This window comes from Paroedura picta, chromosome 3, assembly GCF_049243985.1.
Source record: "Paroedura picta isolate Pp20150507F chromosome 3, Ppicta_v3.0, whole genome shotgun sequence".
Taxonomy (NCBI): domain Eukaryota; kingdom Metazoa; phylum Chordata; class Lepidosauria; order Squamata; family Gekkonidae; genus Paroedura; species Paroedura picta.
In genome coordinates this window covers 63,136,453-63,152,102 of record NC_135371.1, presented here as the reverse complement: position 1 = coordinate 63,152,102, position 15,650 = coordinate 63,136,453, and the positions used below count along the sequence as shown (strand labels likewise).

Here is a 15,650-nt window from a genome sequence, read left to right as displayed (position 1 = left end):
AGTGGCAATGGTGGTTGATAATGAGGACTGATTTCTGCTTAAGAAGTGAGGTTTATAGAATGACGTGAAGGGATGGTGTTCAATGAGAGGTGAACACACTGGAAAAGTGAGCAAAAAGATGCATTCCAATAAGGATAAGTGCAGAGTTCTACATCTGAGATACAAAAATGAGAAGCATGCATACTGGATGGGAGATATACTTCTGGGTAGCAATGTGTGTGAACAAGATCTTGGGGTACTTGTGGACTGTAGACTAAATATGAGCAGTGTCATGCAATGGTAAAAAAGGCAAATGCAGTCTAGGGCTATTTCGACAGACCCCATTGCATTGGTCAGACCCCACCTGGAGTACCGTGTACAGTCCTGGGGGCCTCACTTCAAAAAGGAGAGTGACGAGGATGATCTAGAGTCTGGGGCCCAAGCCCTATGAGGAAAGGCTGAGGGAGCTGGGAATGTTCAGCCTGAAGAAGAGGAGATTGAGATTTGAAAGGTTGTCACATGGTGGAGGGCAGGAAATGGTGTCTGTTGGCAGCAGAGAATAATGGGTCTAAACTACATGTAGAATAATACTGGCTAGATATCCAAGGGGTGGGGATTCACAGTCAGTGTAGTCCAGCAGTGGAATCAGTTGCCTAAGGATGTGGTGCGTTCCTCCTCATTGGTGGTCTTTAAGGAGTGGCTGGACAGATACTTATCATAGCTGCTTTAGGCTGATTCTGCATTGAGCAGGGGGTTGGACTAGATGGCCTCTATGGAGCATTCCAAATTTATGATTCTTTGAGAAGGGATACAGGGTCTTAATTGGCCCTGACTACAAGATTTCCCCAAGAACTAACCAGAACTAGTTCTGAAGATATGAAAACTCCCTGGGATTAGGAACATTTCCAGTTTCAAAATATAACACTAAAAAGCAAAAATGTGAATATAGTCTTTTCAATGCTGCAGTAAGTCCACACTCCCTTCTGAGAACATTACATATGCCCAGTTATAGAATTACTTCTCTTAGTACTACTTCACATGCAAAAGTGAAAACTCCTAGGTGCAGCATGAGAATTTTAATAGTGCAGGTTCAGCCATGCCAAAGTAGCAGATGAGAAGAGCAGACATTTGTCAGAGCCTTGTAACCACCAAACACTTAACCTTTCTCTCTTACTACAAGCATCTAAGAAAGCCACAGGCAGTGTGAGAGAATTTCCTGCCTCTTCCTGGTTAAGGTTCCCCACTGAAGATGTCTTTCAAAATCCTAGAGCTGGACAGGGAGTATTCTGAATTTATTTTCTGTGTCTTTTATTCCAATAAATTATATCAGGTGACTGATCACTTCAGTGGTTTTCCTGAGCAAAGAAAACCAAAACAACAGGGTACCTGTTATTTTGCTGCAAAATATAAGCAAGGGTCTTGATCTATGAAAATGTAACACAAGATTTGGCCCACCGTCTCTTACAGAAGCAATCCAACAGGTTTTTATAGCTGCTTGATGAGAATATTAGCAGTGCTGCTACTAATTTAAATATCATGAGGCAAACTGGAAGCGTCAGAGAGAGAAAGGGGAGAGAAAGTCAGGTTTTGCTAAGTTCCCTTGCTTATGTTGCAGATCAAGGCACAGTGCAGAAGGTTATAGTTCTGCCCAAAGATGACATGGAAACAGAGGAACTGATGCTGGAAGAGGTGGAGGTGTTCAAGGTAAGACTGTGCAGAGCATAAGTTCCTCAGCCTAGGTTCTGTGTTAATTTGTATTCACCTATCACAACAGCAAAATTAATCACAACAAGAAATCCACTGTTGCCTTGAAAACTAACAACATTTATTCAAATGTAAACTTTTGTGAGTCAGAGATTATTTTGTCAGATGAACGGATCGCTTGAAGTGAGCTCTGACTCACAAAAGCTTATGCTGAAATAAATTTTATTAAACTTCAAGATACTGTATAAGATTCCTGTTTTAAGTTATCCAGGATTGCTGCTACTCCATGAAGCAAATTTTGCATATACATGCTGCCAAAGGGAGCACAAATCACCAACTCATAACTACCAATAAGAAATAATAGTTTTAAAATATTAATCAACTTTCAGCCAAGCACTCAGAACTTTCTCTTACTGAGAAGTTATCTCCACCAACCCAATTAACAAGGAAAAAGAAGCAAAGGAGTAAAGCAAGCTAGTGTTAACTTGTGAACCACCAAACAAGATAAGGACAAAAAGAATAAACAATAAATTAAAATTCCAAGTGAAACAGATAAAAATAGAACTTAAATAAATAAAGATAAAAGCCCCAAGAACAGACTACAGCCTTCAGATAACCTACAGGCTGAGCTTTTCCTCTGTGGAAGGGGTAGCTGTTCCTTTTTAAGAGGTTCATTAACTACTGTCATGTGGTTTCCTTGTAGGTTCCAGTCCACATCAAGACCATGACTATCTCTTCCAAAAGGGTGAGTTTTCAACATGCTGGTAAAGGCTGAGGTATGCATCACTTCCGGGAAGGATTACTAGACGAAATCTAGTTAGATCTCAAATGAGAAAGGGGTGTTTTCTGACTAAACAATATAGTCTTCACAAAAAAGATAATTTTAAAAAGTTTCCCCATTCTGATATTTCCCTCAACTAATGCAATTTGACCCACTACAGATGGTTATGATAGAGTTGCCCTTTCTAGATTGGGAAATTCTGGGAGATCTGTGGATGCAGCCTGGAAAGAGCAGGCTGGGGAGGGTATGATGCTGTAAGTCCCCTCCTCCAATGCATCTATTTTCCTCAGGGGAACTCTCTGTAATCTCTATAATTTGAAGATCTGTTGTAATGCCAAGAAATTTGGTAACCCTGGATAGTGGGTGGGTTGCCATTATGGCTTAACTGGACAAGGAGGCTTTTCTGTCCACCCTCTCTGATGTAATCCCTCCATGATCACAAGTAGGACAGCCAGGTCCCACTTGGCCACCATCAGGGGATGGGGGTGGGGGTTGAGTAGTGTTGCCAGATCCAGATTGGGAAACTCCTGGAAACTTGGGGATGGAGCCTGGGGAGGACAGAGATCTCAGTGTGGTACAATGCCACAGAGTCTACCCTCCAAAGCAGCCATTTTCTCCAGGGAAATTGATCTCTGTAGTCTGGACCTGTAATTCCAGGGGATCCCTAGGTCCCACTTGGAGGCTGGCATCCCTAATACCAAGCCTATTTGGGGTACATTGTGGGAGAAAGGTTGGCATACTCTCAGAGATCAGGATATCTTTTTTGCCCCAACAGCAACAGCTCTATGTGTCTTCAGCCATTGGGGTGACACATTTGGCTCTTCATCGCTGTGATGCATATGGGGAAGCCTGCGCTGACTGCTGCCTGGCCAGGGACCCCTACTGTGCCTGGGATGGCAAGTCCTGCTCCAGATATTCTGCTTCCTCCAAGAGGTACCATGAGGCTAGGAGGGATTGACAGGGCTGGGTTTTCACTTCAAACACAAGGCTATTTATTGAGATGGCTCCAGGAAGGTCTTACAGGAGTCATTGTGGGGTTATTTCTAGAAAAAGTCAGCTTTGGGGTTGACTTGACTGAGTTTGGGGACATTTTGAGAAACTAGTTGAACAGAAGTTGCATTCTGAGGTGGCCTAACAAGGATTTATGCTGGGTAGATAGGAGATGTTAAGTCTGGTTATGCATGCAGCAGAATGAACAGGCAGAAAAAATGTTTGGCAGCCACTGGGGAGATTATGGTTTTGATTGCTCTTTATGTTAGAAACTGCTTGCAAATAGAAAGCCAGCACAACAAGCAAATGGATGGACTAGAATCTTGCTCCATACAGTACTAATTTTCTGTTTGTGTTAAGCTATTAGAATCATAGGGCTTTTCCGCACATTGGTCAAAATAGTGAAATGCAAGCTGGATCACAAAGTGTGATAATTTATAGTGCTTCATAGAGTTGGAAGGCACCTCCAGGGTCATCTAGTCCAACCCCCTGCAGGGAACCTTAAAAAAAATGTGATCTCTCTCTGCATTCTGAATACAGTCTGTTCTACCACCTCATTCTTATTTCATTCTCCTTATGTAGCTCAAGCCTTAAAGTGAAGAGATCCTTGGCCGCTGTGGGGTTCCCGTTTACTTGCAGGTCAAGAACAGGGTAGTCAATGTTCCTCCTCTTATATACAGACAGCAGAGATGGGTGTGTTCAAAACAACATCCATTGATTAGCAAGAAGTTACAGAGATAGAAGCAACTGGTTTCTGGATAAGTGGGCTCATGCTGTCTATGGGAGGGAGTCTGTTCTGTGTTTTGCTCCCTTTGGTAATTGATTTGGTATTGCATCATTTTATGTCTGATATAAAAATCTGCAGTTTAAATCTGCAGAGAGATATGCTGGAACACAGGAACTCACAGGCAAGGAAACTGAGAATGTGGGAAAGCCCTACAGTTCAAACCAGGGGTGGTCAAACTGCGGCCCTCCAGATGTCCATGCTGGCAGGGGCTCATGGGTATTGTAGTCCATGAACATCTGGAGGGCCGCAATTTGACTACCCCTGGTTCAAACTAAAAGCAGAACCCAACAGGGATGAGGCTGAACTAACTCATACAAATATAATAAGGGGGAGGCAGATTATTCCATTGTAACATATACAATAAATACACACTGGAAAGAAGGAATCTTGTGAAGGGCTTGGAACTACTGTTACTTGTTTGGCATTATTCCAGGATACTAGCTGGAGAGAGTCCTGAAAGGCTAAGTGGATTATAGGGGGTTATGCAACCTGCAAATGCTCATCCTTTTGTGATGGTGTTAGTGCTACTGCTGTCTATGGCAAAGTGTTATACAGAACCAGAGGAAGGGAAAAACAAGGTATTTGTTGATTGTCCAGCTGTTTCTTTCCTTACCACAGGCGGAGCAGACGTCAGGATGTCCGGCATGGCAACCCCATCCGTCAGTGCAGGGGCTACAATTCCAATGGTGAGTGCCAACACCTTTGGCACAGGAAACAGAAAATGGTATTGCTCCTTGGCCGCAGATCTCAATCTCAGTGAGCAACTTGCTCTGCTTCTCCTAGCCTTGTGCCTGCACATTCCTCTCACTGTGGCTTTATGGAAATATCAAATGGAAGTTAAGAGAGAGTTGGATACCTTGATCAATAAGTACACCAATTACATTTCCACACATGAAGAAACGTGCATATTCAGCAAAATATCAATTCTTAAGAATCTCAGCTTCCTTTTGAACATAAAAGTTCAAGTTTCTAGATGTCATGAGTATGTAGATATATTAAGAGAACCTTATTACTCTTTTCTCTACCTTATAGCCTCCTGTTGTGTTCTCCTGCTGCTACTCACCTTTCTTCCTGCAGTCACATCATTATTTGTCAACAATACAAGTTGCTTAGAAACCAAATTTTCTGGAATAATGTGAAGCATTTAAACACAGCACAATATTTAAAATCAATTTTCAAGAATTTATTTAAAACCCAGAATGAGGATTTCCTTTGTGCACTGTTTGGACTGTTTACCCCTGAGTATGGATAGCCGTGGATGTAACAGGAAGTGGGCTGTGTGCCTGTGATAAGCAGGGCAAGGAGACTGAAGGAGGATGAATGAACCCAAACATTTTAGAAGCATGATTGAAGAAGGAGGGCCCATCCACTCCAGCATTCTTGTGGTTTTCAACAATGCATTTGTCCCTTTTACAATTCCAACATCAGCATAAAGGAATAAATGAGAGTCAGCATGGTGTAGTAGTTAAGAATGGAAGACCCTAGTCTGGAGAGCCAGGTTTGATTCTCCATTCTTCCACATGCAGCCAGTTGGATGACTTTAGGCCAGTCTCTGTCCTGTCTGAGTCCTCTCACCTACCACGCCTACCAGCCACACCTGCCACACTTAGGGTGTCTGTCTGTTGTAGGGAGAGGAAGGGAAGGTGATTGTAAGCCACTGTGACTCCTTCGTGTAGTAGTAGTAGAAGAAGAAGAGTTGGTTCTTATAGAGTTGTTTCTCCCCGAAGGAGTCTCAAAGCAGCTTACAATCACCTTCCCTTTCCTCTCCCCACAACAGACACCCTGTGAGGTGGGTGAGGCTGAGAGAGCTCAGTCAGAACAGCTTTATCAGTGCTGTGCCAAGCCCAAGGTCACCCAGCTGGCTGCATGTGTGGGAGCGCGGGATCAAACCCGGCTCGCCAGATTAGAAGTCCGCACTCCAGTATGCCAGAAAGTGGAGTATAAAAAACAGCTGCTCTTCTTCTTCTTCTTCTTCTTCTTCTTCTTCTATTTAACCTATTCACACACATACATATATTCATGTGCATACATACATGTCAGCCCCCCATACTCAGATCAAGCTTCTATTAATAAAAATTAGCACTATTCAGCAAAGTTTTGTAAGTTATTTTAGACAGTTAGAACTGAATTTAGTAGAACCTAAAAGACCTTTTGAGGATATAAATTTTCAAGAGTCAAAGTTCCCTTCATCAGATAGATAAAGCTTTGATTCTCATGTTCATGTCCTGAAAAATTGTTGGTTTCTAGGTTGCTACTAGACTTAACCCACATGGCTAGCTTCTAATGTTAGATCTTTAATAAAGTACGTTTTTCATTAAGAAGATTATTCAATGGACAGAAGGGGTAGTAGATTATTGTCCAGTCCTCCTGTATATACTTTTATAAATCAGTCTATTAAAAAACATGATGACTGGGAAACATCTTAAGAATATATGTGCTGAACTATGGGTTAATAGATTATCCTGGAGTGATAAAATTTGGCAGTGATAGCAAAGGAATAGGCACTGCTAGGAATATATTGCTCAGTAAATGCTGGGCATCCCTTTAACACATTTTAATCTGGTATCCATATGCTTTCTTCCTGCCTCCAGCCAGCAAGAACACCATAGAGGCCGTCCAGTATGGGGTGGAGGGAAGCACAGCCTTTCTGGAGTGCCAGCCACGCTCTCCTCAGGCCTCCATCAAATGGCTGCTCCAGAAGGACAACAGTGACCGGAGGAAAGAGGTGTGAGCAGCATACAGATGGGGCTGGTACTACCTGGGTGGAGTTTGGAGAAAGAGAGGGGAGACAAGGCCACAAGAAAGTTACAGTGGTTGGTCTTCAAGGTGCCACTGGACTCTGATTTTGTTTTGTTATGCTGCTTCAGACCAACACAGCTACCCACTTGAATCTAAAAGGAGAAAAGTAATAATCCTCCTGCTCCCATTGCAAGTTACGGTATTACAACTGCATATTTACTTTTGTTATTGACAAAAAACACTTTTTATGTGTTGTTTTTATCTGCCCCCTTTTGTCCAAGGGGGATGCCAGCCTGCAAGTAAGACCTTGGGATCACCCAGAATTACAGTTCATCTCCAGATTATAGAGAACAGTTCCCATGGAGAAAATGGATACTTTGGAGGGTAGACTCCAGAGGCATTGTCTCCAAAGGCATTGTCTCCTGGCCTTCCTAGGCTCCATCCCTAAACCTCCAGGATTTTCCCAACCTGGACCTGGCAACCCTACTTCCCCATTCTAAGCTGGAGGCCAAGGGGGCCTGGTAACCCTCCATGAGAAGGAAATAAGCAAAAGCCATCAAAGGCTGGATTTCAATGCTCCAGGGAACTGTACACTCCCTGAGTACAGACATGGCCTAAGGAACCCTCATGAAAACATGGGAATTGAGTATTTTATTTGGTCAAAGCCCTTGCAGAGGAGGAGCTAAGAAGATTTCTGGTCACCTGGCTGGTGGCAGAGGTCATGTTGTTCAGCAAGCCATAGAATTATAGAGTTGGAATGTACCTCCAGGGTCATCTAGTCCAACCCCCTGCAGAATGCAGGAAATGGCCACAAGAACCAAGCACCTACACAATTCCTTCTTGACCACCCACTTACAATCTGCCTAAGTTTACAGAATTAGCATTTCTGTCTTGTAATGAGCTGTCATATGATGTATATTTGGGTCGGGACGGGGGGGGGGGGAGAGCAGAAAAAATCTGGGGGAGGGTGGCAGGGCCTATGGTGGCTCTTAGCATCCCTGCCAAACCAAATGACCTAAATCATAATCACATCTCAGCTCCTGAGGCTGCATCAGTTCAGTGTAATGGCTACTGGTCAGGACAGAGATTTAATGGGTGGAGCCTTGGAATAAGAGGGAACAGAGAGGCCAAGTGGGTGAGGGCCAGAAAAGTCACTGCCATAATATGCTCTGTTTCACCTCACAGTGTGCTCTAATGTCCTCCGTGGGTAACGGTGTCTCTCTGGCTCTTCTCTCCTCTAGCTGCGCACTGAAGGACGGGTGCTGAGGACAGAGCAGGGGCTGCTATTGCGATCCTTGCAGCTCTCAGACGGAGGCCTATATTCCTGCACAGCCACTGAGAACAACTTCAAGCACACGGTGGCCAAAGTGCAGCTGCATGTACTGAGCAGTGAAACCGTCCATGCCGTGCTTTTCCAGTCAGAGGCTCCTGCCCCTTCTGCAGCAGCCATGCGAGCTGGCCTACCTGGCACCTTCAGCTCCCACTACCATGACCTGGTGCAGCTGCTCACCCAGCCTGAGATGGGACTCATCAACCAGTACTGCCAGGGCTACTGGCGGCACGTGGCCTCCAACCACAAGGAGACTCTGGCTGGCCTCAAAGCCAAGGAGCTGCATGACCAGAAGAAGCCTCGGAATCGCCGGAACCACCAGCCAGATACGGATCAACACACATGAAACTGACCAAGGGACTTTGTAATGACAGTGCTTTATTTCCCCCATTTTAATATTAAAAATATCTATAAATATATATATATAAATATATATATATATATCTACACAAACATGCCCTTGCTCCCCCTCAAGACAGTATTTATTTGTAGGTTGTACATAATCCTTGGGTGATGGCAAGGAACTTGGAGGCATCCGTCTGGCGGCCTGCTCTTCCCTCCCCCTTTTTATCTACAGTACTGTAAAAACTGGGGGGGGGTGGAGACTGAGGAAAAGGGGACGACTCTTACATGCCAGCCCAAACCACACATGGGGAAGGGGAGGGGCAGGGACAGCCAGAGCAATTAATAATAAGGCCTGTGCCTTGTTAACTTCGTGGAACAAAACCTCCATTGGACTCTGGATCCTGAATGGCTGATTACAGGCCTTCCAGCCTTGGTCATCACACACAAGCTGTGATCATTCAAAGCATCCCTACAAGCTGCTGTCACACCTCAAGCAGAGCAACAACTAGAGCCCCGTGAAATGGGGTACCGTGCCTCTGCCAGAGCTCCCACCAGAGGTATGCATGAACTCCTGCTATGCCTACAAAGACTTCAACACTTCTTCATTTCTCCAGACATTTCGCTGGTTCAGAAGAGTCTATGAGGGGACTATTCAGTGTCAAGTTATCAGGGTGGGGGGAGGCTACACCACGTAATGAGCTGGACCAATTGAAGGGAGAAGGAAACATTCATCAAGGGTATCCATACCTAGTTTCTGACATCTGCACAGAGCAAGTTAATGCCACCAATAGGAAGTTGAACCATGTTGTGATTGGTAATAATTCAATCTTTGCAGCATGGGTGGCATGCCTCTGCAAGAGGTGCATTCACTGGAAGTCACTACAGAAGGGTAGTAGGTGACCTGTGGCAATAGATCAGACCTCCAAGGGTGGCTGTATGTATCATATTGTGAATATGACTATGATCCTAGGCACCCAGCATTGCTAGGTCACTGCCCGATGTCCAGGTGTGAAGGCCTCATCCAAATATGTTATGCCAGGGAGATGTAATGTACATATAAACCAAAGCTACTCTCCCATAGTGCATGCACCAGAAACATTCGAGGTCAAAGACAGCATGGGAATGGAAAGAGTTTAGACATCAGCTGGATAACCATCAGAATACTTGGCTTCTTTGCTGGCCTATGGATTACTCAGTGCCTCAGTTTCCTTACCTGGTTATTTATTATAATTTAATAATATTAATTTGCTCAGTGCAAATCCAGATCCTCAGCCCATTAGCATCAAACTATGCAGTACAAACCTAGGAGTGATGGGACCGCTGGGTCTTAAATATCCGTATGCCTCTGTAAGGAATATTGTGGCATTTTCACCACTGGTCTGTGTCCCCCACTCCAGTTTTCAATGTGGTAATAAAGGAGAGCGCATTGCCATGCTACACAAGATTAAAATCAAGCACGCAATAGTATTGTTTAGGGGGGTGTAGGGTTTATGGATCTCATTGTACAGGTGAGGATTTGCCCATCAGATGTTCTTGGAATTAACCTCCTTTGAAAAATGCAGAAGGAATTATGGTTCATATCTGTGCTTTGGAACAGTGTGATAAACTGTCAGCACTGAAGCACGGAAAAGAAAATAGCCTTCAAAGGAAGCAGGATAACTTTGCATGCTTACTTGTGTGCATGGACTCTGGCAAGCTTGGGAAACTCATGAAAATTATTTTGTATACAATGCAAAGAAGTTGAATATGGCAAAGGATATAACCGGGCTTCATGTAAGCCAGGCTTGTCAAGGTCTGCCTTTGACAGGTATGTAGGAAATAAAGAACAGTGTGCTTCTGAGTCTGTCCACAGTGCATGTTCTTTACTCCTGTGTAACCACAGCAAATAGAGATACCTGGGAGCATGGAGAGTTTCTAGGTCAAAGGGTGGAGACCCAAGACAGGTTTAATCAAGCTCCAGATATAGCAGTCCCTTGAAACCCCCAATCCCCTGCCACCAACCCATCCCTTGGTCTGTGTTTTCCTTCCACTTTTAATTTTGCTGTAGCAAAACATTTGGCTCCCTTTTTTCTCTTGACCTTTTCCTTCAGACCAATTTCACTGGTATAGGCATGATTTCTATGTTTTCCTTCTACAAATTCTGGAAAGATTCCCAGATTGGAAAACTTCACATGGCTTCTATTTCTGAAGTTACTGTGACTGACAGTTGCTGGACTGGAGGGCTTTCCTCTCAAGTCCAGCACAGTGGCCTGTGCATGGAGTAATGCTTGACCGGAGTCCCTTTAACATTTCTAGTAACAAGAAACCAGAGAGACTGTCATTTCAGTGTGTAGAATGACCACAAATTACCTTATGTCTGTAGCCTAGATGAGCAACAGTGAAAACTAAGCTGTTTCTTGTTCTTTACCCCCTGAGACCTGCACTGCAAAGGACAGTCTCAACACAGAAAAGGTCTGCTCTGTGCCCTTTGGCCTCTGGGGCCACACAGCCTGTGGCTTACAAAGAAGACAAACTCTTCAAGTTTATAAGCTGTGGGCTCAACCCATTCACCATCATTTGTGCAGGTAGCCTCCCCTCCCCTGCCAATTCAGGTGATGCGTGTGTACTTTACTATTGTAAATAGCTGTAAATCAAAATGTAACAAAACCAGGGAACTGGAGCCTTTGACAGGTAGCTCCTTGTGATGAATTCAAGCACAGAGCCACTTCACACCTGTACTGTGAAATTCCTGTGGATAGAGCACGCTAATAAACCCTGGCTTTGATTTTGAAAACTTGAGACTCTTTCACCTTGACTCCAACTCTTGAAAAATGTCCCTTTATTAGAGGGCTAGGGTTTTTTTGTACTCCTTTAGTTCATTTGAAGATTTCAACCCAGTCTCTGGATTACTCAGAATCCGAATAGTTCTTTAAATTAGGCATACAAATATTTGTAATTAAAATATTGTCACACCTTCTACTTGTACAAACTTGTCAACAATTTGGATTTTAGTCACCTTTCTGATACAGTCAGCCACCTTTCACTAATCTAATTTGCTAAAACAGTGCATGAGATTTAGTTGGTGTGGTATAGTTGTTTGAATGTCTGACATGCCAGAGAATCCTAGCATTGAATTCCCACTTGGGCCATGAAGCTCTTTCAATGGGAAAGACATTCTCTAGTGCCTCCTTCCTACTGGCCACATAGGGCTGCCAACCTCCAGGTGTGGGCTGGAGTTCTACCAAGATTACAACAAATGTCCATAACACAGAGATCTACAGAAGGAAAATGGCTGCTTCAGAGGATGGACTCAGATCATATATCCCTACTGAGCACTGACCTTTCCCCAAACTTTGCCCTCCCCAGCTTCCCTCCAAATCCCCCCGAATTTCCCAACCCATGGTTGGCATCCCTACATACAACATTCTTGGTGAAACCAGGATGGGCTTAGAGAGAATAAAGGGCTGACATCTGAGATGGGAAAATAATCTAGATCCACACATGCATGGATGTTGTCAATACAATTAATGCAACAATAGGATTTACAAAAAGCATTACCCAACTGTTGGTCCTCCAACAGAAGAAAAAACTTCAGGATAGAAAAACTAACAAATAAAGAGGAAGGCCCTACATTTGCAAGAATAAAACAGAAACATTCATTAGGATCTAAACAGTAGAGACAATGTACTATAGCTTACCCTAGAGTTCAGATAAATATACCCTGTATTAGTATTCACATTGCTTACATGCAATTACTTTCTAACATGTATGGTTTCCAACTCTGGGTTGGGAAATTTTGGGAGGTAGATCCTGAGGGGGAGGGAGGACCTCAGCAAGGTACATTGCCAAATAATTCATTGTCCAAAGCAACCATTTTCTCCAGGGGGAACTGATCTCGCCTAGAGATCATTTGTAATTCTGAGAAATATCCAGGCCTTATCAGAAGAAGAGTTGGTTCTTATATGCCATTTTTCTCTACCTGAAGGAGGCTCAAAGCGGCTTACAGTCACCTTCCCTTTCCTCTCCCCACAACAGACACCCTGTGAGGGAGGTGAGGCTGAGAGAGCCCTGATATTATTGTTCGGTCAGAACAGCTTTATCAGTGCTGTGGTGCTTGCACAGGGGATACCTTTACCTTTTTACTAGTAACTAACAAAGCTACTCACCTTAAACTTTCAGCATATATGTAGATATGATTTTAAGTTTTATGTTGAGTTTAAGAATTTAGTTTGATATATTAGTTCTGAATATCAACCTCTCCTCCCCAATACTTTTTTTTCTGAGACCATCTTGGCCTTGGAGCCTAAAACCTTGCAGTATTTGACACCAGTGAAAGGTCCCTTAGCCATGAACATAAAACTTTAAATCAAGTCATATCTACTTATATGCTGATAGTTTAAGGTGAGTAGCTTTGTTAGTTACTAGTAAAAAGGTAAAGGTATCCCCTGTGCAAGCACCGAGTCATGTCTGACCCTTGGGGTGACGCCCTCTAGCGTTTTCATGGCAGACTCAATACGGGGTGGTTTGCCAGTGCCTTCCCCAGTCATTACCGTTTACCCCCCAGCAAGCTGGGTACTCATTTTACCGACCTCGGAAGGATGGAAGGCTGAGTCAACCTTGAGCCGGCTGCTGGGATTGAACTCCCAGCCTCATGGGCAGAGCTTTCAGACTGCATGTCTGCTGCCTTACCACTCTGCGCCACAAGAGGCTCTTACTAGTAGTTACTAGTAGCAGAACTAAATTTGAATCAAGTAGCACCCAGAAAATCTTCCAGAGTATAAGCCTTTGTAAATCAAAGCTCTCTTCATCAGATATCAGAGGTAATCCTATTTGGCTTCTGCTGTATATGTGTGTACATATGCACACAGAGATATACATAGACATATGGGGTTTTGTGTGTACATACACTCACAAAAGTGACCTGTGGGGAAAGGAAAGGTCCCAGTTAACGTGTCACAGAAAGGTAAAAATAAAGCCCCCCCCCCCCCATTTCTTCATGTCAGAGTGTCTTCTGGTCTTCTTCCTTTAGGGGGAACTACACTAAGTCCTAATGTTGGTAGCTCTGACATAGCATGTCTGCCATTGATTCTCTTCATTTACAGGCCCACAAGTCCCTTTTTTAATGAAGCAACCAGGTTAATGATTTTCTGCTCCTTCTGGTTTATGAGGCGTCAGGTCAGGAAGGAGGGGGCAGGTGTTGGATTTCTGAGGCCTGGCAATGCCCCTCCTTGCCCTGCTGTCCAAAGACAAAGGCTCCTTATTCTTTGGGTTTCATAAAAAGAGAGCGAGAGAACCCTGCCTCTCTAGGGGGGTGTTGAGGCAGCCGGTTAAGCAAACACACAGGGAAACAGAAATCAGGGTCATGGTCTCATTTCCTTTCCTGCCCTCCCCTGCCAGGGGCTGGGCTGGGGAAGGAGATGTGGTATGTATGTTAAAAGCAAGGACACCCTCCTGATCTGCACTGCTGGCCCAGGACATATTCTTCCTCTGTCAAGTTTCAAGCCGTCTCTGGACCTCGTAGTCTCAGTAGTTGATCTCTGTAGCTGGAATCATTTTTGTTGGGATCCTCATAATTCTGAACACAGACAGATCTGGCCAAGAAAGGATGGCTGAGACTTGTTTCCGCAAAAGGCTTACAATGCCCAGGAAGCTGTAAGGCTTCCTGGACTTAGAAAAAGACAGCTTCAAATAACTTCTCACAAACTATGGGAACATAATGAAAATAATTAATTCTATTTGCTTTCAGACTCAGTCATTCGTGTCCTTGTATTTGCTATTGTCAAGAAACTTAACTGAGAAATGAGATTCACCTCAAAACCTCTCATTTAACAGAATTGATAATAATAACCTATAAAAATAAACTTGCAAGCAGAAAAAGCTTTTAGTGGGAAGCCATCTTGAATTGTAGTTCTTTCATAGAGAGGAGTTTTACTGGACTTAAAATCTATGCAGCCAGAAAATAGCAGGTGGGACTTTTCTTGACATGAGTACTGTTGGGAAAACATTCACTTTTTGCCTGTCATGTTCTGAGGTGGCTGCTGCTGAAGCAACTTTTTAAAAATCTGGCCTTGCTGGTCAAAGTCTCACCTTGCCCTGTCCTCTTTCTACATATTCTTGGCAGGTGACAGGGAAGTGTTCAGCAGGCACTGTGGCCCCCACAGGCCCTGGTTTATATTTCTCCCATTTTCGGTACACATGTAGGGTTGTGATATATAAATTTTAAAATGTCTGTTAAATTATATAGACAAAAATGCAGGAATAACATCCATTCATAACTTTTTTGTAAATCAGTTGTGGAATAATGAATGCGCTTTCAGAATCTTTATTTTAAGTTAGCTGGACTTTCAAGATCTTCTGCAAAAGGAACATTTGTAGTGATGGTTCCCCCTCTTGTGGCAGAATGTCACATTGTTGCTCGAAGGGCAGAGAAAATGCTTCTCTACCGCCAGGCTAGGCGTTTGTGTCTACAATGGAGTGGACAACTGTTTCATTTTCTTGGAGTCAGAGTGTACTAGTGCAAATTAACTCAGAGGTATTTGTTCCTTTCATTTACTAATCTTTTGCTGGAGAATGCCCAATTTGATATCATGAAGTGCTCAATCCACCTTGACCTGAGATTTCCTATTAAATTGGGAATCAGAATTAGGTGTTCGGTTCCATTGCCAAATCCTGCTGAGGTAAAACTTTGCCTGTTCTCACTGACTGGCAAGCACAGTAGTGCAAGCTGAAGGAAGGGGACTGAGGAGGTGGCCCAGTTTTTCCTGTCCCAACAGAGGAAACTGCTAAATATTTTTTTTAATTGTTTTCTTTAATTTTCTTATTGTAAAATTGTTTGGATTCCGTAATCCATTCTGTTGTTAACCACCCTGAGCCAGCTTTCTGGAAGGGTGAAAATATAAATCTAATAAAAATATAAATAAATAAATAAATAAATAAATAAATAAATAAATAAATAAATAAATAAATAAGTGAGAGATCAGAGATAAGAAAATGAGACAGAACTATAGACTCAGTGT

General features: G+C 43.4%; 1 protein-coding gene across 4 annotated transcripts in view; it reads left to right on the top strand.

The window, feature by feature from the left end:
• The window catches only part of SEMA3F (semaphorin 3F), a 184,846-nt gene extending 173,418 nt beyond the window's left edge, over nucleotides 1-11,428 (top strand). For all 4 annotated transcript variants that reach the window (XM_077326023.1, XM_077326020.1, XM_077326022.1 and 1 more), the window contains 6 exons: nucleotides 1,595-1,683; nucleotides 2,387-2,428; nucleotides 3,240-3,397; nucleotides 4,860-4,927; nucleotides 6,833-6,966; nucleotides 8,222-11,428. In XM_077326023.1, the coding sequence (XP_077182138.1) occupies nucleotides 1,595-1,683; nucleotides 2,387-2,428; nucleotides 3,240-3,397; nucleotides 4,860-4,927; nucleotides 6,833-6,966; nucleotides 8,222-8,656 (926 nt within the window). In that variant the 3' untranslated portion in view covers nucleotides 8,657-11,428. The remainder of the gene's footprint in view (nucleotides 1-1,594; nucleotides 1,684-2,386; nucleotides 2,429-3,239; nucleotides 3,398-4,859; nucleotides 4,928-6,832; nucleotides 6,967-8,221) is intronic.
• Nucleotides 11,429-15,650: the final 4,222 nt, after the last annotated feature.